The 26,368-nt window shown below is 44.4% G+C and overlaps 1 protein-coding gene and 1 long non-coding RNA gene across 2 annotated transcripts in view; one reads left to right on the top strand and one right to left on the bottom strand.

Moving 5' to 3' along the window:
- The window catches only part of lrp1bb (low density lipoprotein receptor-related protein 1Bb), a 176,482-nt gene that overhangs the window by 57,182 nt on the left and 92,932 nt on the right, over window positions 1-26,368 (top strand). The window contains 2 exon segments of the mRNA XM_029843977.1: window positions 5,262-5,384; window positions 16,975-17,112. Of these exon segments, the coding sequence (XP_029699837.1) occupies window positions 5,262-5,384; window positions 16,975-17,112 (261 nt within the window).
- Window positions 19,441-21,649, bottom strand: LOC115251499 (uncharacterized). The gene is made up of 3 exons (XR_003890067.1): window positions 20,863-21,649; window positions 20,023-20,139; window positions 19,441-19,890 (listed from the first exon to the last, which is right to left on the bottom strand). It is a non-coding gene; the product is annotated as an uncharacterized lncRNA (long non-coding RNA).

Raw genomic sequence — 26,368 nt, 5'->3', positions numbered from 1 at the left:
TACCTGATCATATAGGATGCATGTATCTTTTGATGGATAGGAGCTGACAGGGCCACCATGTTTATTTATATTTTTCTATTTGAAATTTAAACTTTAATTATTTTTTTATGTAGTACTTGGAAAACTGGTGGAGCTTTTCCAGTCATTCTTCTGGGATGGGGGTGGTGATTCCTCAGCTCTCAGTTCACTTTGATAATGCAGTTTAATCTGGAGGCTACACCCAAGGCACTGGCGTGCCAACCGGAGTGCCGGACGGCATTGTACAAACTCGGAGGAAACCTTGACTGTCACTTCACCCCGGCGATGACAAAAGCCCCCTGTCTTCTTAAGCAGCTATTACTCCACCTGATTGGTAATCATGACATGGAGTGGGGCATAAATCCCCGTGACTGCTGCTGGTTAAGATCGAGGTCTTTGAAGGAACATGGTGATTAGGTGACCTTGGATAGAGCGAGGAAAAGGGGCCAGGCGACAGGAAGCTTGAGGGGATGTACTTTTCTATTATTGGCAGTATAATGACACATTCTCATGCAAATTAAATTCACATACATGGTCTACATTCAAATCGGTTATCACCTCGGAGCTCTAAAAGTGTGTTTGAATATCCTTTTTCCCCCCAGAAGCTGATATTTTGTACCGTAAATGTTTTAGGCAACATTTTTTATGAATATTTACACCAGTGTATTAGCATATGTGCATTGTTTTAGCCAAGTACTTGTACAAAGGTGTAAGATTCCGGGTCCCCAAAATGCTGTGACATTCCTCCACCTAAAATGGCTCATCAGTAAGAGTCACGGTCCGCTCTCGTCTTCGCACTTTTATCAGACTTGATGTGAATGACATTTAAGTCTAAATACCACATGGCGTGTGTCACTTCTGGAGATATGCTTGTAATAAAGATTCATTATGCAGGTGTGAGGCAGCATTGAGATGCATCACACTGCGTTGCGTCTTTTGGCAGATAAAAGATATGAAGATTAAGGGAGAGAGTGCATTATGCTGTTGTGATACTTAATAACCTGCTTAGTCTGGCTCATAGCCCTTTGCTGATGCATAATTCATATGACCTGCAGCTGGCCAGGATGCCACGTTTGCTCTGCCTGTGTAAGAGGGCTTAAAATGACTAACAGATTGGTGTGGAGTGATTGGGAGTATGTTTCCTTCACTTGGACAGATAGACGGAAAATAATTCTCTATTTTCTCATCAATAACTTAGAGTTGTGTTTAATTTATGTTGCAATGAGTGGTATCCACCAATCTGGGCTAAACCTCCTCAGTTTAAGACCTATGAAAGGCCCACGATGGACTCTCAGGGAACGAAAACGAGAGGTTGTTGTCTGATAAATCCAAGTTTTTAGAGGTAATTCTATGTAGACATCAGGTACTGCTCATCGTCTTCCCAATGACAGTGAGCCAGAGTGGTGGCAGTAAGGTGCTGTGGGTGTTTTTCTAACAGCAGGCAGATGGGGTCAAGGTTTCTAAAAACCTCTATGGACCAAAGTACAGAGATATCCTTAGCAAAAATGTTCCTCAGGGAAGGCTGCAGGTTTACCAACAAAACAATGACAGTAAACAACAACTCAAGATTGTCCTCAAGTGACCCGTCCAACCTGAGCAAAGTCATCATAGCGAAGGAACCTGAAGGCCGTAGATGCACCGGTTTTGACAAATCTCAACGGAGGTGAGTTGATTTTGTGTTTGGCCTCCTAAAGAACTGGGTCCACCAGAAGCACCCAGTCATCTCTCCCCGTGTGACAAAGTCACGCCCAAGAACAGTAAGATTATGTGGGAATTTGTGCAACAAGCTACGGCTCTTTAGCTCCAACCCAGGAAGATTCTGCCTTCTTTAGCTATACAACACAGCTGACATTTAATCTAGCAGCCTGAGCTTTGCAGGGCTAGCGCATTTACAACACGCGCTATGTTTGAATAAGCATATGACTTATCCAATGAACCATACTGTGAACTGTGTGTCTGATGCTGTTCAGAGGATTGTAGCACCTTAGAGGGCTCCGGCTTACCTCCCCAGAATACGGCATTGTTTAGAAAAGATAGATGAAGCCCTGAGCCCTCATGTAATTCAGAGTGTAATAGGACTGAGCTAATAGATTGGATGTATACTGTGAGGTGCAGGGACGAGGGATTGTGATTTTTTCTTTCTCTCTGTGTCCTTTTGCATTGCAGTATACTGGGTATGTTTAGCAATAAGGTCAGTGCTCTAAAAGTCATATCTCATCCAAAGGGGGAGAAAATATCAAACATAAATCAAAAAATACCACATGCGGTGGCGGTTTTCCATTCGCAGGTTTTCAAATTAGCTTTACTGTGTGAGTGCCTCTGAATATCACCCTGTTCCTCAGAATATCTGGCACAATTGAAAGGCTCAGTGGCTTTAATGAGCCACAATTTTGAGCCAGTGGTGGTTGTTGGGTTGTCAAGAATGAAGCTCATAATAATGTACACGGCTGACTGCCACCAGTGTTCCCCACTGTTATGGTAATGGAATGTTTCCCCTTTTTTTCCCACAATTCTCCTTCCCTACTGAAAGCAGCTGCCGCATCTGCGTGTTTGATATAATTTCCATCACCACTTATTTGATGTTTGTGTCTGTAAAATACATAATGCTGGATAATAGCAGAGTTTCTTTTTGTAATGGAATATGAAATTGAAACAAAAAGTGGGCTTATACTTTCCCAGGCTCGGGAGTTGTTTCCCTCCACGGTTGCGGTGACGGGAAAGTCAAGGAGAGACTGTTTTCAGACGCAGGCGGGAGAGATGGATTGGCATAAGGTGGCCATTTGGTCACCTCATATTCGTCCCCTTAGCTTTCAAGGTGAAGAGGCATGAAAAAAGGTGAAACTTCAAGCATTAACCCCCGTGACCCGCGTTCCGCTGGCATTTCCTTTCATGGGTCCCGGTGCCAGCTGGGGACGCGTCGCTGTTGTCGGCAGAGCTTCTCAATGGAAATCAATTCAGCTCTAAAGTCACAAAAGATGGTTGACAACAGACCGAGTACACACCTGCCAACCCTGCACACACTGTGGGTTTGTGATCATGGTGCCGTCTCTCAAAGGGGAATTTAAAACTGCGATTGGCTTATTCAGGACCTCACTTGTACATGCAAGTAATATATGTATGCATTTTTGTCTGATGCAGCATAATTAACTGCAGAGGTTTGTAAATCGCTCCATATTCCCGATACAGTGCACTTATTAGGTAGTTCCTGATTTTGTGGGTTAATCTGAATGTTAAGTGGTGACTGCAACCACTGATGATTATGGAAATTCATGTAAAATACAAGCTATTATATAATACAAGGTATAGCTGGTTATGAATGGATGGATGGATGGATGGATGGATGGATGGATGGATGTAACAAATTAAATGATTAGTATCGAGGACGGTTCACACTAATACATTTATTCAAGCATTCTAATGAACAATAATTAATGAGTGTGCACTAAAAAGTGTGCACTTACCGTATCCCATAATGCATTCGGTAAAAGTAGTGTACAAGAAGCCAGACGTTAAGTTTGAATAAATAATAAAGATAATTATCAGAGTAATAGATCAAAATACAAATGACCACTGTGTGTTTTATTTATTTATCAGTTAAAAAAAAGGAAATTGCTTGACCCGCGTCAGCATCAACCTGGTACTTGAGTATTATGGGACACTATGACGGTATTCAAAGTTCACTGTTCAGTGTGTGAACGTTCCCCATAGTGAGTCAGCAATAGTGACGCGGTGACTTGGAAGGCTGTGTCAGTGATGCATCACTTCACCAAGATGTGCATTTTCATGTTTGAAAGAAGAATATCTAATGATCAAAATGAAGGATTCCTTTAATTTCCGGATGCTAACCAGCATGGCACGACCTGCCGCCGTTCTGTTCACTTACCGCAGCATTTAAAAGGAAATTGCCGGTAAACAGAGGAGCTTTTAACTAGAACATGTTTTCAGCTCCAGCTCCAACATTTCCAGCCATCCAGGACGCGCCTCCCAGAACACTGGAACAGGTATCATGGAGAACACCTGTGATTACCCTGTAATTTCAAGCTGTTTTAGCACTTAATGTGTGACCTCAACAAAACCAGCTCACATGATATCACAGAAGGGCTGTCACACCTATTTTCCTCACAAACAAGAAAAATAAATTTAAAAAAAAACAACCCACAAATCATGACACCTTTTACCCATTTTTAGTATTATCTCACCATGACACCTTTTAAATCAAACTATTCCTCTGCAGCCACCTCCAAATTACCCAAACTAAATCCCCATCTCACAGAGAGGGGTGAAAATATTCCCTCTAACGCCCTGCTCGCTCTTCCTCCTCTTCCTCCTCCTCCTCCTCACCACTCTCCTCCTCCGCTCTTGCATTTTAGGCAATGTTTTGATAAGTTGTTTGACGTCTTTGTGTGCTTTTAAGAGTGCTCCCCTCATTTCAAACCTTTCTAAATTCTTCTGAATGTTTGAAAGGAGACCTTAAATTTCAATGATAACATTTCAAATATATTGCATCGGTGGGAATAGGAAAGACAAAATGGATGAGATGTTTGACCTTTTCAGATTTGTCCCCTGGTAATGAATTTGCTGGAGGGCGGCGGGGCAGCGAGCAGCAGTGCGTTGAATTATCGCTCCCATTGTTCAAATGCTGCAGACCTGGACTCTCAATAGGCCCACTCCTGCTAATAGGCCGGGAATGTGGGAGAGAGATTGGGAGGAAGATTTAGCCCGTCTCAGGGCGTTGTGGGTAAAGCCGTGAGACAAATGGCTGTTTTTGCTCACTGCCGAGGAGAAACGGGCTCAGGTCACATTGCTGAGTCAAATCTTTATGCCATTCGCTCAAATGATGGAGTCAAATCTCTGACAGCCACCCACAGGAAGCGTGTCAACGCTCTGACAGATGCTCGTTACAGGATACGGGACGGACGTGAGCATTTTTTCGGTGACTGGTTTTCCGCCACGTTGCTGCAGTCCTACGGCTGAATCGCAGCAGGAATACGATGATAGCCGCAGAAATGTTTACAATAAGGCATAAAGGACATCCTGTCTTTGGGAGGAGGAGGTGTCACATTCATAACGCCGGGGCGGCTGACTCAGAGTGTTGGAAGCCACTTTTGTCCGTCATGAGTTCCATTAAGAGCATCTGCACCCATGTTCATGTAAACATCCTGCGATCTGCCTGTTTGCCAGCCATCACCTCATGCTGCATTTCCCCCTCTCTTTTTCTTCACTCTTTCCTCACGCCACCTTAGACGCCATCTTGTGTGACATAGGGGAGTTTCACTGTCGCGACGGGAAGACCTGCATCCCCGAGGCCTGGCTCTGCGACGGCGAGCCCGACTGCCCCGATGACTCCGATGAAAGCGACGCCATTTGTAAGTCTGCCATTGCGCCCATTGCTCACCAGTATAAAAGGGTCATCTATACACTGCATTCATCACAAACTAACACCTTTATTTGATACGCCGTGTCCACCAATCACGTCAGTCCGATAGCACGCTGTAAAAAGTGGGTCGTCTTTTTTGATGAGTCATGCTGAAATCCTCGAGTTGACACAAAGGAACCCTGTTGGAGTTTGCCATCCCAGCTCGGGAACTCCAAATGAAGACTAAAAACTTCTATTTGAGTTTCAAACTCTCCTCAGACGTGTTTTCTTGAAAGGAATTCTTGATCAGAGAGGAGAGCAGAGTTTGAAGACCTTAAACTCTCTCACATTGTTTATAGCCACCATGAAAAGCAGGTTCTAAACAAGGCAGCGATATCTTAAATTGCAGCAGAACCTTTCGACATTTGGAGGGGCAGAAAGCTTTGAAAAAGTTTCCCAAATTCATTTTTTTTGTTGTCCTTTTCACAAATGATGAAACAAGTTCTTTGCAAAAGTTTGGTCCTCAAACGTGGGCTCTAAATGTTGCTGAACGATGACCCTCTGTTACCTTAAACTTTAAGACGATGCTAATATGTTGATGCACCTTAATGTGATTGCACAAAGGGGAAGGTCAATTTAGCTGGTTTGAAACAGGTCAGGGTCTCCACAACTGCTGCTTGATCCGTTTTGTGTGTTTTTTGTGTTCTGCAAAACCAATTTCACACTCAAGGTCGTGTTTTTTTGTCCTGAATATCAGCGAGGCGTTGAGGCTCTTGCTAGCACGCGATAGCTCAGCAACAACCCTGCTCACTTAATTATTACTAAATTACAACTAGCTCTCAAAGCCAAATGAATTTAAAAAATATATATATACATTTAAAGAAATTGGGTGAAAGAAATAGACCCTTTTAAATCTCACTTTTAAAAGGTGTTTTTACTCTTTTCTCATTCAGCATGACAGTTGGGTATGTTTTATCTATGTTGTAGACAGTGTTTATGTTGGATTTTTACATTACTTTTTAATGTTATTTTCACATTTTTATTGTTTTCTTCAGATATTTGTGTTTCTTTTTCAAGGTTGCAATATACTGTAAATTAAGTGGATTAAATCTGGAAGGAGCTGGCATTTATCTGCTGATGCCAATTCTTGATCTGTTATCAGATTAATCAAAATAACAGCAGTTGTGACAAATTGGATCCTACATTTCTCTCCAATACTCAAATGTCTTTGTGTGAACATTCCTGTTTTCTAAATTACTTTTGTCCTTAGCATTCTTGCAGGTATGAAAATATCAACATGGGCTAAAACAAGTAAACCAGGGTTTCATAGATTTCTGCAGCACATGTAGACCAGTCAGATCTGATTATTATAATCTGATTAGCTCCAGAATAATGGTCATGTAAATGGTTTTAGTAACATGGGAGGTCATGTGGCTGATCAGTGGGTAAATGAATATGCTGTGTTATGATGTGAAGAACCAACTTGACATTTTGGTCTGTAGCCATGTGGACCTTTCCTTCTGTAGATGAAATGTACTTTACATACGTCTCACGTGCATCTGCACCTTATTGTGACATGAACGAGGCTCTGAACCGGCGGGATGTGAGATCGAAACCTGGAATAATATTACCAGAGACATTAACAGTCACGTCGGGTCCATCATCAGAGTTATTGGCTGTGATAAATGATTTATAGCTTTGGAGGCAGCAGAAATGAATGAAACACAGATGACAATAATTATTAATGCACTGGTGAGATTTATAACCTGGCATAAGATGCCACTCGTATTTTAATTAGACACCCCTGTGAAGCAGAGCATGTGTGGATTCACAACCATTTACATCTGATAACATATGTGGTTTAATCCAGAATGCTTCATACAGCCAAGGATTAAAGGGCCTGGGCTAACGCATGCTAGCATCTATTATGGTGCTAGTTGCCTGCTAGTTGTAGGCTAACAGACATACTGTACGTATTGACAGGATTATTGTGATGTTTGCCTCTCATCGCTCTCTGTCCTTTTCCTCGTGAAGCATTTATGCATTTCCTCCTACAGTCCACAAACATGCACATTAGGTGCAAGGAGACCTGTCCAGGCTGTATTCATGATCATGACATCATGCTTCGACACCCCGCTGCCCAAACCCTGATTGGGTCTCGATAGCAGTTTGCAGAAAATGGATGGAAGGATCAATATTAGAGCTGTCAAATTATTTAAAAAAAAATTCTAGTTTAATCTGATTAAACACAGGGTGGTTTCGAATTAATCATGATTAATCACATTCGACAAAAACGCCCAATACAGTCAATTTTTCTCTCTTCGCTGTTGTGGGATGAAAAGATGAATGCTGTGTTCATTGATCCAGGCGGACACCAGCGGCCTCTCCTTCTTCTTCTTTATCACTCCACATGGATGTGCTGCCCATCATCTCCAGTGTTAGCGTGACGGGTTGCGCATGCGCTAATTGCATTAAGAAATTACCATTTCAAAAATGAATCATCCATCATCGCTCGTTAATGTATCAATTTTGACAGCCCTGATTAATACTGAAAGAGTTTAATTCGTAAAGTAGATTTACTACTCAATAAATATTTAGGACGGTCCTGAGAGCAACATATTAAGCTTGGTGTACAACCGGGAGCTGGTAATCGCTGCATCTTCAGGGCTCTGGAGGTGGCCTTGGATTGGAGTATCTGGAGTAGGAGAGCATTCATTTATCTGTTCAGCCCTGGGTCTTATGTGACTGGACAGCTGACAAGTCTTTCAGGGAGGAGGCAGAAGCAGGCTGCCTTCAAGAACATGTAAGTGATCCAAGTGAAATGGCAACCCTCCAGTTGTTAGCAGCTTCAAACATCTCCGCAGAGGAAAAAAAAGAAATTGCCAAAAAAACAAACATTTGCCCTCAGGGATAATCACACATTTACAACCAGAGTTGCACGGCGCTCTCAAGGACGTCTAAATGTCAAGGCGGTCTTGGGATGTGCCGAGGTTCACTGTACATGAGAGATAATGCGTCCCAGCGTTCTGTAAATGTGTCTCCGAAAATAACTTTTTCAGCAAACAAAATGTCTATCAACTGCGTTGGTGCAAGAACCAACCAGAGACTGTTTTAAATCTAAAATCCATCAGGAGACCCTGGAGATGGGATTTCATGGACGTTTGGCTCAGCTCGGCGCTGCTGCCATGAGGGGCCTTGTGAATCCGCTGGACGTGGGCACCAGTGAATCCTTTGATTGAATTGTCCCTCCCAGAGGAAGAAACAATGAAAGGGGTCAGCGGCTGACTTCAAAAATATGGCCGCAGAAGCCGCGTTTCACGGTCGCAGCTCATTTTGACCCAATCAAGGCGGAGGCTGATCCCGGCGTCCTCGAGGTGCGCCGGGACGGGAGCTATTCAGAGCCAGCTCTCTCTGGAGTCCTTCCATTTATTCTCCCTCCACGACAGGGGAGGGCACGTCTCCACATGGCTTCCTCGAAATTCCCCAGATTCGGAAGTCTGCAGTTTCCTGTTGAGATTGTAAAAATCAAGCAGCTTGATGACTCCGCAGGGGGCCCAGCCTCTATCTCATGGCTCTGCTGCTTCGTTAGCAGCAGCCACCTGAAAAGAACATTTTGCGTTGCCTGTTTTCACCCAGGGAGAACAAATCCCACCTATTTTTGCCCTTATTTCTACTGTATACGTGCCAGCGGCGGCACGGAAAATAAGACCTTGAAATCACAAAACGAGCCAGTGAAATTCATTAGGTGATTCATGTGTTTGACGGGTTATTGATTTTTAATCTCTACTATGACATAATGTTAGTTTGTTTGACCCAAACTCAGCGCTTCTATTACCCTGCGGTTAATAGCTGAGCTCTTTTTATAACCTTTTGAGTGAATTCTGTCGGTGGTGTTTGTACTCCGTATAACAGCCTTACATCAGGTTTGTGTGTATGCTGGTTTGGTTTTAGCTGAATTTATCACTTAACTCCATCCCTAAACTACACCCCCAAATGCTGGATGTAGAGGCGGATGTACAGAGCCCATCTAAAAACAACTCTGAGGTTTAGAGGACGCACGACTGCAGCCGGAACATCACAGAGTGTATCTGAGGCAGCCTATCGGTGTCCAGCGAGGGATTCTAAGTCACATGTTGAAATCAATGTTTTGGGAACCACGTGGGGTTCCTGAGAGGATTGGCACCAACAGGACGGCGGTTTTGGGGGTAATGTAGCATAGAATATTGCTGAGATGAAGGACAGGGGCCTTTTGCATTATGGAATGTTTATTTCCCCTTCTCCCCGCCTCTCAACCCTTTTGACTCATCAGAAAAGGCGATATTACAGCTCATAAAAAAGAATCCGTGTGATTGGGACCGCAGTGCGGCTATAGTCGCATTCATGGAAAAGTCAGTGTGTGTGCGTGTGTGTGTGTGCGTGTGCGTGTGTGTGTGTGATGTAGGTGGGACTGGAAGTGAATGTATCTCAGCCTCCTGTGGATTTCTGATTAAACACAGTCGTCTTCCTGAACTGAATTTTAACATGTTTAACCAGCGTTGTTGGAGCCGACCGGCTGTGCGGCAAAACTTCCGTCTCTTCTTTACATTTGGAACCGAACCGATGTCCGTGTCCTCAGGTGGCGCCATCTGGTTTCAGGGGTTTGTCAGTGGGGGGGCAGACAGAGGACAGTGTGTGTACGCATGCAGCTCCTGGAGAGAGGAGTGTTTGCTTTAAGGCCTTTAATAGCAAACTAGTCCAAAAGCTGCAAAAATCCCCCCTTTGCTCCTGCTTCCTCACACTCTTTGGTGTTAGACTTCAACCTCTGTCTGCAATTAAAGCCGTTTTCTCAAACACCCACGACTGAGAATAAATTTGGTTGCCAACCTTCATTCTGCCTTATTTACATCAGCGTGAAGACTACAACAGCCTTCACCCTGACTCTTAAGCTCCTGTTTCCTGTTGAATAGCTTCCCCCGCTTCTGATGCCTTCACACTCGCTTTCCATCCTAACCCCTTATTGTCCCCGGAACGTCTGCGGCAGTGTCAGCTTTAAATCTGAGGGAATTCAATGCCAGAGCAAAAGGCAGCATCCTCGCCGCCATGAACGCTGCTCGTCTTTACCTGTAGCCAGACGTGAACCTTTATGTGCGCGGCTCCGTGACGTTGGATTGTGTTTATTGACCATAACTAACAGCTTGTGTAGGAGCTGGTGAAAGATATGAAGCATGGCAGCAGTAAACATGGTCAACGCTGTGTTTGCTGTGTTCCTGCGTGTGCCTGTTACCGTGTGTGCGACTCTAACCCTCATTAAAGATGCCCTCCAGTCAACGCAGACGTATTTGCTTGCTTATGATCAGCTGATTGACACCATGGGCGGGCGCACACATTCAGTCACACCTGTTAACAGAGACAACCAGGGCCGAAGGGCGTAAAAGCATCTCGTTTTTATGTGAAAGACTCGCATCTGTTAAGTGTGCAAATCGTTTCTCGCCGTTACCTCACTTCACCGTGGTCATAAAAGCTCGCACATTCGCGCCTTCGTCCCGTTTATCAAGGTCACCCCTCGAGCCGCGACCTCCGAAAGAAACGCTGATGTGCACTTGTTTCATTTACACCGCTGCGCGTTGTAAAACTGGAGTGCATCACTGGCGCGTCAGTCATTGGCCGTCCCATTCATTACACCTTCTGCTCTGGTTCACAGGTAGCGTAAATCAACAATCGGCCATCAGCCATGTTATTTATGGGCTAGCAACCTCCTCTGGGCCAACAGTAGCAACTAGCTTTGCTTCCCAAGGGATTATTTTCATTGTTAAAAGACATTGACTGACGTGATGATTTGGTGAGTTCATGTAAAAACATCTCAACCTCACTGTTTCCTTCTGTATCTCAGCACACATATATATACATACATACACACACACACACACACACACACATATATATATCTATAAAAGTGGCAGATTTCCCTTTTGCTGTCCCTTAAATCTCAGGGTAAGCACATTGTTTTTGTAAATGTTGGTTTAAGGCTTTGTAAGTATGGAACGCACATGAATTATTCATTTAATGCTGGACTCGAAACAATGATAATGGAGTATTTGCATATATATATATATATATATATATATATATATATATATATAATAGTCGGTCAGTAAATATTAGTAAATATAAATGATCTGTGTATTATTAGAATATAGGATGGCTTTTGTTGCATTTTTGAATTGCTGTTTTCTCCCCGAGGCTTCTTGAGCACGTGTGTATGTGTGGGGGTGCCTGTGTGTCAGTGTGTGTTGATTTTGTGTCAGATGCAGTTGCAGACACCTTCATTTTTCACGATAATGTGTGTTTTCAACACTAACGTGAATAGATGCAGGAACCTGGATGTAGAATATATTAATTCTCATTTATTCTCTATTTGTCTTTATTTATTCAGACTTATTTACACAAGCCCACATAATATCCACCAAATCTGGACTTTTAAGTTCTTAACTTTGTTCTTGAGCAAAAAAAAACTTTACACTGATAATTAGCTGTATTTGTGATGAAAAATGGTTCTTGACAGCTTCTACTTGCATCTAAAAAACGAATCTAAAATGTTGCTCTGACACAACTACTACACAACATACGCTCTGATGTGACCTTTGGACCTGAGCCCTGAATGCCTGCCCGTTCTCTCTAGCATCTCTGAGATGATTCAGAACCCTGATTGGAGTCCTGTGGATTAGAGAGTTGATTTGCATCTACATCAGGTGTCAGAGCTGACCGTGCACATCACAGTAACAAGCAAAGCCGCGAGGTCAGAGACAAGGTTGTGACAAGACAGAGATCTGGTGGAGGCCGGATCCCAGAGCTGTCCATCGTCCCAAAGTGAGCAGTCAGAGGGGGGAAAGGTTCTTGGTAAAAGACATGACCAAGAACTTGCTGAGCCCCAGAGATGCTGGTGTGGATAGCAGGACGTTCCAGAAGGTCAACCAATGCTGCAGCACTCCACCAGTCTGGGTTTATTGATGGTGTCCAGATGGGCGCCTCTCCTCACATTCATGGAAGCCCACCTTTAGTCTGCAGAAGGCCCCAAAGGACACTCAGACTGTGACAAGCCAGAGTCTCTGGGCTGGTGAAACCCCGACTGAACTTTACTGACTCATTTTTCAGCATCACGTTGGGAGGAACCAGGCAACTTTGGCTGCTCTACGTCTCCCTAAATATTATGACGATGATGCAAAACTGTAGCGTGATGTAACGTAGCTTCAAAATGTGTTTAAACATAAGACGATGTGGGGAAAAAATGGGTCTGAAAAACTTTTGATCAACTCTACATTCACCTCTGTTGGCAGATGAAAACACAGTATATTAGAAGACAGTGTAATTGTAGTGATAAATGATGCATCGTGTCCATATATGTGGGCATTTGAACAAATAGTTAATAGACGAATGTACGTGGAGTGTTGTTGAAGGCGAGAGGGAGAGTCGGTCGCCACTGTGGGTCTAACCTGTACGTTTCTGATGGCGGCGGAAACTGGAGCACCCAGATAAACCCACACAGACAGAGTTGATGCCGAAGGGCCCGTTGTAGCAGGGGATCAAACCCATGACCTTCTCACCATCAGGCTGTGATGAAAATCCAATCAACAGCAGCCTTGCTTTTGGTTCTGCACTGAAAACCCGGCAAAACTATTGGATTTCTGTCTTTATTCTGAAAGTTGTTCGGTATGTGAAGGTTCTGGCCTGTAGAGCATCTTTAAAAGAGAAGCTCCTCGCAGAAAGAGTCTGGATAAACTAATTTTCCATTCCATGCTTATACTGGGCTGCCTTATAAGGGCTGTTTTTGGACCGCGCTTGCTAACTGGACGTGAACCGTTCAGACGGGCTGCTGTGTTGGCTCTTTTCTTGGCAGCCTACCGAAGCCATTGGGACAATACTGTTTGATTTAAATGTGTTTGTCCTTGTCCAGACGCTGCCGCTGCTGCTGAACAAGTGTCGTTGATTGGCCAGCTTCACCCTGAAGCAGCATCATGAATCAACTCTCCCTAACCTGGTTCTGCCTGTACTGAATGGGCCTTGTTTTATACTGCAAACAGAGCTGGAGCCACAGGCGTTCATGCTGTAGCGTAATGCTAATAGCATATCCGCAGGATGAGAAAGCTGCGCAGGGTCAGAGGTCACGTGTTGCTCTACTGTGTGCTGTCTGGTGATGCAAAATGCATGAACGTAATTCTTTAAATCTCTGTAAATTTATTTTTAGCGAGTATTTTTTTTGAAGTGCTTTTCTGGTGCTTTTCTTATTCCATTTATTATGACACTTAGTATCTGGTGATGCAAAAGAAGAGCAAGTCTTTTCTTCAATATCAAGTCACACAAACACTGAGATAAGTGACATTTAAGGGATTCTGAGTATTCTTGTTCTTGCTACATGCTGAGTACCAACATGTGCATTTTACTAGCAAAGTGAGGACATTTTTGAGAAGTGAGGACATTTTTGAGAAGTGAGGACATTTCAGCTGGTCCTCACAATTTTAAAGGCCTGTTTAACGATGAAGACGTGGTTTTTGGTTAATATTGGGTTTAGTGTCCAGGATTGGGGGTTAGTTGGTATGGTTAGGGTTAGGTATTGCTTTATGTCTATTAAAGTCCTCATAAAGATAGAAGTCCAAGGGTGTGTGTGGGGGGAGAGAGAGTCAAAAATGATGCTGCTAATTATGTACAATAAGAAGAGATCATTGTTCTGACAATGATGACAATATTGTGGCATTAATTTTATCTGGACCTCTGATTGTCAATATATACTTCTAAATAATAATAATTAAAAAAAAAAAAAATCACCGAGCTGCTCTAACGCCGCAGTGGTGACGCTGAAACGGTGACGGGGCTTGGTTGGAAAATGTGCATATTGACTCTCGCGTCATGTGTGAAAAGCATTGAATTCACCAGAGAAGACGCTGTTTTATAGGAATAAAAGGAAAATTGTTTTATGGCTCCCTCACGGCACCCGCTGGGACGTCGGATATCTTCATATCTCTGAATTATGAACAATGTGCCGTTGCTTCTTTATAAAACCAATTTATGACGGAGCAGACGAGCTATGAATTCATGGAGAACGCCCCTGTTGCGGCGTTCTCCTGGAGCTTCTGAGGACCCCATCACTCTGCGTAAACTAGCACTGACACAGATTAACACCGTTATCGGCGTTGACACAGTCCCTGACTGAGGAGTCTCTCCTGACGCATTAAGAGGCAGCGTCACTTCCAAACACAATCAGCAGCCGGCCCGGGTGGCCGACACCTGCCTCACCTCCGGCGGTGTCACCTGGCAAATGTATGCAAACCCTGAATTTGGTCTGAAGAAACCGATTCAGATTAAAAAAAAGCTGTAAAACTGGCAGTGCTCAGGGTTTCTAATGCATATGCATGTTATATAGAAATGCTGCATATTTTAACATGCAGCACCTTTGATGTACAGTAGTTTCACACCATTGCTGCTGAAGTTCCATCTTTCTTTTATATCTCTCTATCATCTCGATTGAAGTAAAAAAAAAAAAAGTTCGAGACTGTCTGAAGGTAAAAGATGGACCCTTTAGATTGACTTTATCTGCTCAGGACACACACATTTGGTGCATTACGAGTTTCCTGTAGTTTCCTGTGAGCATAATTAGCTGAGACCCAATATACCATAGCTAGTTTATACCTGTAATTGTTCAGAAAGTGCTGATACTAAATTGAATTGTTCTTGCGTTACCTGAATAGGCGTGAAGTCTCCTTTAGCTTACCCAGAGAACGTCTGCCTTCCCCTCACTCATTAGAGTTAAATTGCTGTTTAAGTCTACTTGCACATTTAATCTCTGAACATTATTAATTAATCAAACATTACGAAGACCATGCAGTTTTCATCTGCAATAATTGGAGGTTTATAAATTAGGAATCTCCCAATACAGCGGAGGGCTGCTCCGTTGAGCTTTTTTTTTGGTGTAACTACAGAAATGGAACTGGAAATCCTGGAGTTTGATCCAGGGAACCTGTGGTTGATGTTCCTGCTTCCTGCTGTGTTAGAAGCACACGGGTCCGCCCATGCGCCCATATTTTTTGAACTGAAGCTTAATATTTTATTGTTTCAAGGTTGTTTCTTTGCTCATCATTACATTGGTATTAACCTCAAAGATGTATTTTCTGATCTTTATTTGATTTTATTCTACCTGCCAAAGCTTAAACTGTCACCTTTTCCCTTTAGCCTAAGTGGATGGTGGAGAACTGAACGCACATTATGCAAGAAGCTTTAATAATAATTTCCATGGGAATCAGCAGCTCTGGAGGAAGGCGCTGCGCTATCTCCCGGTGTCACGTAGCACATCCTCTATCTTGTACATATGACTTTGAGCAATCATCCGACATAGTACAGTAGTTTGGGAATTGACGGAGGAATTTTAAGCACCTCAGCCATTGCGAGACCATCTGGGTATCCCTGCATGACAGATCAGAGCTGCTGAATATTCATGCGCCACCCCGCCCCTTATCACATTAGATTAGAGCCCATGTGGCGAGGGAGTGCTGGGAGAGGCTGACAGCGCCGTTACATTGTCAGAGACCTTTACAGCTGTGTGTTAAATAGTACATTTGCCAAATGTGCTCAGATGCGGCGCCCAGGCTGAGGCTGCATCTCCGAGTTTGATTCCGTGCAAATCACTTTTGAAAATCAAGCTGCAACGGGAGTCTAAAGTGTTTTACTGGATTTGACTAAAAAGGATGAGTGAGAATCTCCAGGCCTTGGAAAAGCTAGCCGGGGAATATTCCTAATTAAAGGCATCCCTTTCAAAACAATGAAGCTGCTCGGGGTGTTGGTGATGATGATGGGGAGGCGGCTAATGACTCGTTATAATGTCAGTACAGATGCGCGCCTTGTCGTCGGCGCGTCCTCCCTGTATATCAGCGGGAGGCGCCGCTCCTTGCACCGTTTACATTAATTATTGTGCATCTTCATTCGTTTTAATAAAGGAAAAATGGCTGCTGCAGATTAAACAGTCCAAGGTGTTGGGATGCGCATTCTCGGGGAGGGAAAACTCACCGGGATCGTTGCCGATCCTCTTCACCTGCGTGATAAATCCTCCCATTAGGCGGCCGCAGTAGCGCGCCGGTAATTGGTATCAATGTGGTTAGGGTGGAGCCGCGGCACGTTTGCAGCGCTGTGTTCCTGCGCTCTCCTGGTTGCCACGTGAACGAGGGGACATTTCTGTCTCATGAATCCTTAAGCAGCTGCTCACCGCTGGTTCCCAGGCTGGCGGGGGGAGCCGAGCAGTTTGTCATCGGACTTCTGCGCCGTTGTTGGCGAACATCTGCTGTGCGTAAGGAACAGCGCTGTAAATTATAAATCGCATGTGTAAAGGTTCCCCCACCTCCGATGGACGAGGTCTAGCAGCACAAAGCGGAGCGATTGTTTAACGGTGAAGACGGCAAAGCGCGATAATGATGACGAACTATTGTTTGACCTCTCGACCTCAGTCGGTCGCGGTCGACGCTACTCCGCGCTGGAGGGAAAAAACCCAACCACAATACTCTCTGCTTGGTAATTGCGCTGTCCGACTTTGCTAGTTATTATAGTTAGCATGTCTAAATGTGTCGTTTTCTCCTCCGCAGGCACGCATCAGGTTGTGGTCAGATGTCCCCTCAACCACATCCAGTGCATCGGGACCAAAAAGTGTATCCACTTCAACAAACTCTGCAACGGGGCCAGAGATTGTGAGGACGGCTTCGATGAAGGCGTTCACTGTCGAGGTGAGGCGCTTCTCTCGCCCCTCCTCCTCCGCCTTGGGTTCCAGAATACATAAAATAATCAGTATTCTTTTTATTATGTAAATCGCCGCTAATCTTATTGGGAATATTAAGATTGTGAAATTCGTTTGTGCAATATTTATCCACGGAAATTGCTTTGCTCTTTGTTCCGCGCCTGTAATATTCATGACACCGAAGCTCTTTCAACCGTGTACATTTTAAAGTTTTTTCTTTGAATAGTCACATTTAATCTTTCTTTGCTTTTATCAAATGCATATGTAACATTATTAACGCCAGTAACGGCCGTAGCTCCTGCTTTTTGTCTTGAACTGGTTGCAGAGGTCACACCTCGCCATCCCTCCCGTCGGGGCAGGCGCGGGGCCCAGTAGGGCGAGGGCACCGGGTATTGTGTTCTACACAAGGTTTTTGTTGCTGCTTGCATTCTTAGCATCATAGCAAGCTGCTAAGGACACCTGGCTGCTGCAGGGAAGCGGCGATTGCCTCTTGGTTAATTGGCATGACTCTGAGTCGGCCCTGGCAGAATCCACAACCTTACCGGACCTGTAAGGAACTCAAGCTGGGCTTTGTCTGTGTGCTACGTGGAGATAAGGGGCAGTGAGAGAAGTGGATACTACAGGATACTACAGGAGCAGCATTCACAGTAATGTTGAAATGTCCGGGAAAAAAGGGAAATTTTGTTCTTTTGCTCTTTAATGTTGCAGGTGACTAAAACATGACATGACAGAAACTATGTGGCTGTTAAAGGATGAAATCAGATCACGAGGCGGCTGTGGGTTGATTTAGATGAATCAGAAGGTGATTAAGATTAAGATATGAGCTAATGTCCGATGGTGAGGCCCGACGAACGGCTGACCGGTGTTTGCTTTGTGGTGACGTTGTACTTTAACTTTAAGTCCTTCGGTGAAACCAAAATTGCTGCGTGTGAGTGTGAAAATTGACTCTGTTGGTCGATTGTTCCATCTTGGGGGGGGTTGTACTCGATTCTCCCCTCTAGAGGTCCGATATGTTACTCAGAGTCATCTATCTTCATTGAGTTGGTTCTGCTGGCAAATAGCGTCGGAGCTGCAGTCCAGGCCGGTGAGCAGAATTGTGGGAGTTTGAGTCATTTATGGTCAAATGAAATCATCTGGATTAAGGTGCTAGCTGAAAACAAGCTCCAAAAGAGTCTTAGCAAATAATTTCTGGAAATCCATCCCATAATGCAGTGCAGGAAGATAGAAAGCACTCTAGTTACAGGAAGGCCTTTCTTGATTTCTTCAATTTATTCCTGAATGTTTGTCGGGTACAGGAGCTAAATGCACGTCATTAAAGGGAAAAAAGCCAATTTAAAGGCTCTGGACGTGAAACGAAGAGGGCAAATGGGTCGATGCCAGGTTTCCACTTCTACCCATCCCGGGTTTTTTCAGGGCAGATAGAAGGAGTGCATCAGGAGAAAAGGAAGAAACTAAAAGCTTGTTGTTGGAAGTGCTGACCTCCGTATTTAAAGGATGCTCCCTTTGGTCGGATTAGTGGGATCATTAGATCCAGATCATTCCGTAGCCATAATCAAGGGAAGGATTGTTTATCCCGTGCATGTTTTTTAATCTCACAAAGTTTATGTGAAAGAAACTGACACCCCCCCTCCCCCGCTGTGCCACCGTTCACCTTGAATTCCGTCAGGGCTGCATGATTTAGAGCACTCTCAGCCCCGTATGGATGAAGCAAAGCTCATCGGCAGGCAGAATAAATTGAGGTCATAAGAGAAGAAGTTTTCTGCAACAGCTGGGTATCTCTGAAAACTTTTTTATTTTTTAACTTCTCCTTTTCTGCAAAAGCTCCCCCAAAATAGCCGCACGGAGCGCTGGAGAATGCCTTTCAAATGGAAATCTACAAACCTCCCTTCATTCACCTTTCGGATATTTGCTCGCTTGTTATCGCCGCGACGTCGGGACGTTTGATGTCTCCGCTGACGGCGCCACGAAAGCACTGCAGCTTCTGACGGCGTGTTGTGCTAAACGGCTGCTCATTTCTGCTCTGTTTATAGTATTTGTTGCTACATCCCTTCAGATTTAAAGAGGTTTGCTCTCTGAAGATGGATATTAGGCGGAGAACTGGAAATATGAGTTAGAGCTGACCAGAGGTCTGTGTCCTGACCATTGAATCATAAAGACGATTTAGAGCTCGTTTAACTATTAATATTTGGTCCTATTAATATTAGGGTTAGTTTAACTATTAATATTTGGTCCTGCATTGGGAACTGATGTTTCCATTAATGGTGGTCCACGTAAACAAATGGCTTCTGGGTGAATTTAAACTCTGAATTCAGGGTTTTGGAATAATTTATTCACCAACATTAGATGGACTTTGTTCATTGTAACGTTTCCATAGATACATCGAACGAGGCTTGACCCAGGCCTCAACCTTGTAGCCATTAAGAAAGTTTCCAGTGAAAGAACGATTGTGTAGAGGATGGTAGCGACCACCACTAGGTTTTTTTATTTATTTACTTTTTTTCCATATTGGCCTTGCGTCACAGGACTTTGGGCTTAAAAAGAAATAAGAAATAGTTCCTTTCTAATCATTCAATAGAAAAGTCCACTAAATACTTCCGGGTCATCCATAATCTGCTCCGCTGCAGCTCAAAGCTTGAGAAATTTGTTTCGTATTCCAGGAACGTCCATGTCGTATGTTGCTGGAGGCACCAAGGGGTGTCCTGCTCTCCCACAGCCCCTGTGCACCTCGTGCTCTGTAGGATACACATATCAGCCGTGCACCAGGCACCTTCATTACCACACACACAGACACACACACACACACACGCACACAGACACAGGTGTGCGTTTGGCTGTATATGCAGGGACCAATCAGAAAGGCTGCTATGATGCAGAACGTGGCAGGTTGGCAGGAAGTTACCAGTGTCGCAGTGTATCAGTTCACGCCCCACTGTCCTCTCGCCGAGTCCGCCGTATAATAATGTTTATTAGCGGCTCGGGACTGCACGAAATTTATTGCGGAATCAGGTGTTGTCCTCTGCAAGTGCGGAGGAGAGCAGAACAACAAGAGTCAGGAGGAAAGTCAATTTACATCAACAACAGCACACCTCAAATATGATTCACGGGTTGTTAACCAGCCTTAACCAGCCTGGAGTCTCTGGAGGTGCGTTAAGCCCCCCCCCCCCCCTTGTACACGCAGGCGCTTACCCATCTTTGCTTTGTCGGTCACAAGCTAATGGGGGACAATATTCAATAAGCTTCCCCCATGAACAGACCTGTTTTTAATGGACGTCTTTCTTCACTCGTTCGCGCACACGTGTTACACAAATGTAGCACTGAGGAGTTTACATGGCGCCACCTGCTCAATGGGAGCAATAATCATTCCCACAATTAGCCATTTGCTAGTTAACAGTTTGTTAATCTGCCCGTTGGTCAAAGGATTGGGCAGATTAACACCCTCACTCGGCACTTTAACACTCACGGTTAGACTGGAAGGGGAGGAAGCCTCATCAGAAATGTCAGTTTTGTATTTTAGAGATTGTGTTGGACTTGGCATATAAGCCAGCGACACACACACACACACACACACACACACGCACCCTGGACCTGCTTCCTGTGCTAGAGGTTCCTGCACAACAGTGACCGGAGCTAGAGTATAACAGTATACAGTACAGTATTGCAGCCCAGATGGTCCATATGACAGTGTTTTCAGTGTTGACGGGGTTGTGTTAGCGGTCCAAAGCCTCCAGTGAAGTCTTACCTTAAATCATGTGCTCACTTCGTCATTGCTAATTAAAGCGCCGCTTTAGCCTCCACATTGTAGCAGTAGCTGCCACGGTTACTGTCGGCGCTCACTTTTCGTATCATCCTCATGTTGGCTCTGCTTCTGAGGTTTTTAACCCCCCCTGCTCCACCTCCCCCCGGAAAAGTTGGCCGATCTGTGTGCTCTCTCCTCTCTTTGTGCTTGGCTTTCAAATGTTTTGTCTTTGGGGGGAAAATATATTTCTGCCTCAGTTGTCTAATAAAACTGTCTATATTTGGTTCACATGAGGTGAATGAACTCTAATTTACTCTTTCTTTTTCAACCTCGGGGCTTCGAGCCCGACGGGCCCCATTTTACAGCGAGCCTTCCCAAGAATAACCAACAGCTAACAGCTTTCAATTTTTTCGAATTAAATTTACGAGAGTTTATTAGTTTAACGTCGGGCTCCTCTGCGGCGCACGCACCGATAGACGGCGCGTTATTTAGGGATTCACGTTGCACCCGACATTTTGAAGTGCACCGACTCGAAAGTAGAGTATAAAAAACAAAACAAAGGGGCGTAAAAAAAAAAAAAAAAAAATCTCATTAGCGACGGAGACCCGAGAAATCCTCGTCTCTGCGGTTCATCTGTTGTAGCAGCCAAACGCGCGCTTCTTTTTCATTTTCCAGCCTCTCTGCCTCACTCCAAATCCAGTGTGGGAGAAAAATACAGATCAGTATATGTTTTTCTTACCGCCGAGTCTCAGAAAAACAAACAGTGTCAAACATGCGCACGCCCTCCTACCTCGTGTCTCTGAACAATATTCAATTATCTCACTTGATTAACTTTTCGTCGCGCCGCCACAAACAAACACTCCTCTCCGGGGTGACGGCGGCCGTGATAAGCGATGCACTTGTTCTGAAACGACCAGCCATGAATACAGCTCAATAATTTTCTTCTTTTTTTTTTTTTTTTGCTGTGTTTCTCAGTAGGTTGAAAATGGGCTGCCAACCAGCCTCGCGGACTGTAAAACATTAGCATATTTATTAAATTTTTGCCCGTCTAATGGATGGAACATTTACAGTAAGTAGTCAGAGCGATCGCTCTCCTCTCCAGGGTGGTGCTCCGCCATGTCTTCTGCTCTTTTATTGTTCTTCAACTACAGAAACAACAAGCGAATTGGATTTTATTTCCCAGCCTTGTCCTCCGTACCGATGGGCTCTGACATTTTCAAAGACGTTTTTGCAGAAACGGTGCTAAATGACACAGAACTGGCCACTATTATGTCCTAATGAGAGCGTTTAGGATTGATTCCCAGGCACCACAACATGCTATAAATAACAGCAGACGCTGGGAATCAATATTTCATGCGTCTTACTTTGTTGGCAGGGCATTGTCATTCATGTCATTACTGCGCCTAATATGAGGAAGCATTGTGGTGTCACATCCTTTGACAGCAGATTGTCTTCCTGGGGAGCGCTTCTAATTAAAATTTCATTGTTTTGTGGAAGATTTCAACACCCACTCTAATGGCATTTCCGATATTTAAGGGCACGTCACAGAGACTGGCAGCCTACCAGCTCTCCAATCCCTCATTGAATTGTGCTTTCAGGGATTAACAACATTTACTGTCACATTTGAGCCCTACTTTGAGCTTCAGAATTGGATTTTTTCCCCCCTTTCCTTTCATTTTGAAATGTACACGCGTACGTGCTTGTATCTGTGACATTTCAGATGATACCTCCTAGACCGTCCGGACAGCTCTGTGTCACATCAAAGCTAGCGCGCTTAAGCTTCCCAGATAACTTCCTTAGCCTAAATTGTCACTCCAATCATCGCACTTCTTGCACAAACGCATCTCTGGAAACCCTTGAATGCTTGAAACCCAAGGAATTCATGACCCAATTTAATCAATCTTATCACTCCCCACCACCCAGAGGAGGCCAACCACAGCTACAGTGCACCAGAATGGGTTAAGCATCTCATTTACAAGTGAGAAATCCACTCATATGCCCTTCAGACAGCCACGGGTCCACCTCCCATGTTGAATTTGCTCTCGGAATAATTACAGGTCTTGACTGCAAACAGAATTTTGAGGTGGAACCAATGATTCAAAGACCAGCTGAGGAGAAAAGTCCTAATTAATGCCCTAATGGGGAATTAGCCTTTTCTCAAGCATGGGGAGCTTTTTTCCCCCCAGATACTGGGAGACGGACTGTGATACACTCATTACTCATACCTCACTTATATGCAGAATGAAAATGTGTGAATAATGTGAGGAAATTACATCCGTGTTGCTCATAGACGATATGCTAAACTTAATATCCTCATTAATTTTAGATTCAACACCTCCCAACTAGCAAGCAGGGAAGATCAAAATTGCATTGAAATCTATTTGATCGCACAGGCGCGTACCTAAGGGATCGGTGTGTAGGTGCAGCCCTCTCTTGGATCTCCCTCGACGCGGCGTCGTCGACTGTGGTCGTTGGCAGGTGCTGCATCTGCTGCCTCAACAGGAATGCTTCCTCATCTCCTCAGGGAAGTCTTCCTCCTTGTGAGGCTTTGAAATGCTCCTTTTGGGAAATCTCTGTCCAGATGATGAAAGTAGCATCGGCTAATAAATCAGGTGGGCTGTAAAGGACGACCGGGGGGGCCGGCGCACAGTCATAAACTTGGGGTTCCCCACAGGAAAGTGTGTGTTGGTATAAATGTGTTGTTGCTGTGGGAGTCGCACGGCGAGCAGATTAAAGCACTTTGTAAATAAGGGCTAAAATGCTAATAATTGATTCTCCAGGGGGAACAGTTGCACACATAAATCATGTATTTGTATCAGATTACAATCTGGCTCTTTTTTGCTGCTGCTGTGATTGGAATTTAGAGGAATTAGTGAGAATTAATGGCAAACACTTTTTTATAATTATTCGCAGTGTTCAGTTAAATAAAACTCGGGTCACACTCCTGTAAATACACTCATTTTATTTTTAAAAAGAGCGTCATTGAAATGGAATATGGTTAAGGTCATTCAGAGCTGGAGCCTGAGCACTCATGATGAGATGGGCCCACTTCCATCCGTGCTACAGAAACCCCTGCATCTACACCTGCTAATTCTGGTAGATCTTTCTCTTTTGTCCGGGCCAGCGTCCCCGTCCTCCCATCCTGTGTGTAAAAGAAAATAACCCTGAACGCACCTTTTGTGTGTAACAGCTGAAAAGCACCCAAGAGGCCAGCATCACACACACTGACACGTGCAATGTGGTGAGCCATAAATTAGAACTGCAAACAAGCAAAGGTAATGACAGCTATCTTCTCTATCTCTATCAGCCCCCCCCCCTCCCCACAATGAGCAAAAGGATGGTGATTCTTAATGGATGCAGAGACCTCGTTAAAGTTTCAGCCTCCTGTTCTCACTTGTGCTCCGACACGTGGACCATTCCGCTGATTCATGCGTCCAGTCAGGCCCGGAGTGGCATTCAGGGGGAACTTGAGGACCAAAAGTTCCAAGCGTTGGCGTCTGACCCCCCCCCCCCCCCCCCGCCCTCTGGAGCGCAGATTCCCGGGATGTAACGGAAATACAGAGCTGCTGTTGTGACGCAAACCGGAATAATCCATGTCACCACCTTTAATATGAAAACTGATGGATTTCATTTTGTCCAATTGCTGCAATCATCCTGCTGATTCAAGTGATTAGCGCACATTAGCTAGCCCTCGCCTGGCAATTAAACAGGGCTTGCTGTCGTGATTTAAAGCACTCCGCTCAAATCAACTCGCAAGTTCTGCCTGATTTCCAGCAAACCTCAGATTTGGCTGCACGCGTGTGCCATTGGCGCTTTATTAATCTGTGCTCTGTGTTCTCTGAAAGTCTTTCTTGAGGCAAGAAAATGACTCTTCAGTCGCGAGGAAGCGATGGCGGTAGTCTTCAGCTCAGGTTGTTTGTGTTGTTCCACTTTAAATATCAGCTGGCAGCATGTAAGTCAATACCGCTGTCGGTATAATGTTAATATTAGAGAAAGGGAGAATCGTACGTCTCACAATAGAGAGCTTTCTGACAACAGGAGCAGCTTCCTCTCTCGTACATCTGCTACCCATTTAATCAAGGTGTCCCCCTCCACCCCTCCGGCGCCGATGCGTTGAAGGCGGATCTTCGCCCCCTGCAGCGGTTTAGGTTCGCCAGTATGGAACGCTGATCATCTGGTGTCTGCGAGCAGATCTAAGGGATTAGTTCTGAATAGCTTCTGCCCAGCATGCGCTCACTTTGCATGCTTCTCACACAAGGAATAGCAGGAGTGGCGGCTGGCGTGCCACGCAGCGAATAACGATGCAGTCGAACGGAGTCGGCGCACAAACCTGGAGGCCCGAACAGAGACGGCCGGAGGCATTTATGGACCACCAAGCTGACTCTTTAAAAGAGTTTGCTTTGACTAAATGTTTTGCCAAAAAAGCCCCTTTAAGATGATTTTATTTATTCATAAACACTGAGCAAATGCTCGCAGTGCTTCATTTTATATACAGTAGATTATAGGATGAAGTCATTCAAATGCCAAGCTAGTTAGCAACGCAAATTACTGTACAGATCCCACATTGGTGAGTAGGCAAAGTGGAATATCGAAATCTGGAATGCAGCGACAGGCTCAGTGAAGCATGTGGCCGCCAGAATACCATGATGGCTAAAGTGTCTGTGCGAGTCTGTGGTTTGCTGCGACAGGAGAGTGTTTGGATTTGGAGGCTTTCAACCATGACACGACTTCAGCGCGGTTGTGGAGGAAGCACACGCAGAAGGGCCGAGTCGGCAAAAAGAAACCCAACGAGAACAAGGTGGAAACATTTCCACTAAAAGAATGTGTTTAATGGCACTGCTGACAGGAAATGTGTTTTATTCCAAAATAATGTATTTAATCAGAAGCTACAGTGTCTTTTTTACATTATTAAGCCATGTGAAATGTAAAAGTTTGGAATATTTAGCATCAATCTGAGTGTGTGTGTCCATGCGTCGTCATTTTTGTGTTTAAATTATTGCACTTTGAAGCTGTAACTTTCATATATAACCATATAATAATGACTCAAACTATACATTAATGAAGAAAACATCACGCCGACTTGCTACACAAACATCAAATGCTAACTTGATACTTTCAAAATTAGCAATGAGCAAACAGGAACTACATCAGAGCCTAAAAGTTAAAACCTTCTATAAAAGTATTCCAGTCTCAAATGTAGCGACTGGATATTTTGATAACGCTTTAAAACTTTCTATCCACGACAGCTTTACGTACCTTTTGTGCTGCAGATGCTAATTTCCGGTGCTTTGAAGCCTCCTGTGACCATCGTTAATCTCTTTGCTTTGCTCTAAAAAGCAGCGTGTGCGTTTACACACGTGTTTTCCCCCTCAGAGGCGGAGCTTTACTCGGGGACCGTTGCATATTTATTCATTCAGACATGTTTTACTGAAGCTGCTGGCTATGTGGCTTAACCTCTGGCTGTGCGAGGGTGACATTATTCTCAAAAATAGAATTGCCGGAGCTCGTT

This window comes from Takifugu rubripes, chromosome 1 (assembly GCF_901000725.2).
Source record: "Takifugu rubripes chromosome 1, fTakRub1.2, whole genome shotgun sequence".
Classification (NCBI taxonomy): domain Eukaryota; kingdom Metazoa; phylum Chordata; class Actinopteri; order Tetraodontiformes; family Tetraodontidae; genus Takifugu; species Takifugu rubripes.
The sequence above is the reverse complement of the archived record's forward strand: the minus strand, read 5'-3'. Positions and strand labels throughout refer to the sequence as shown.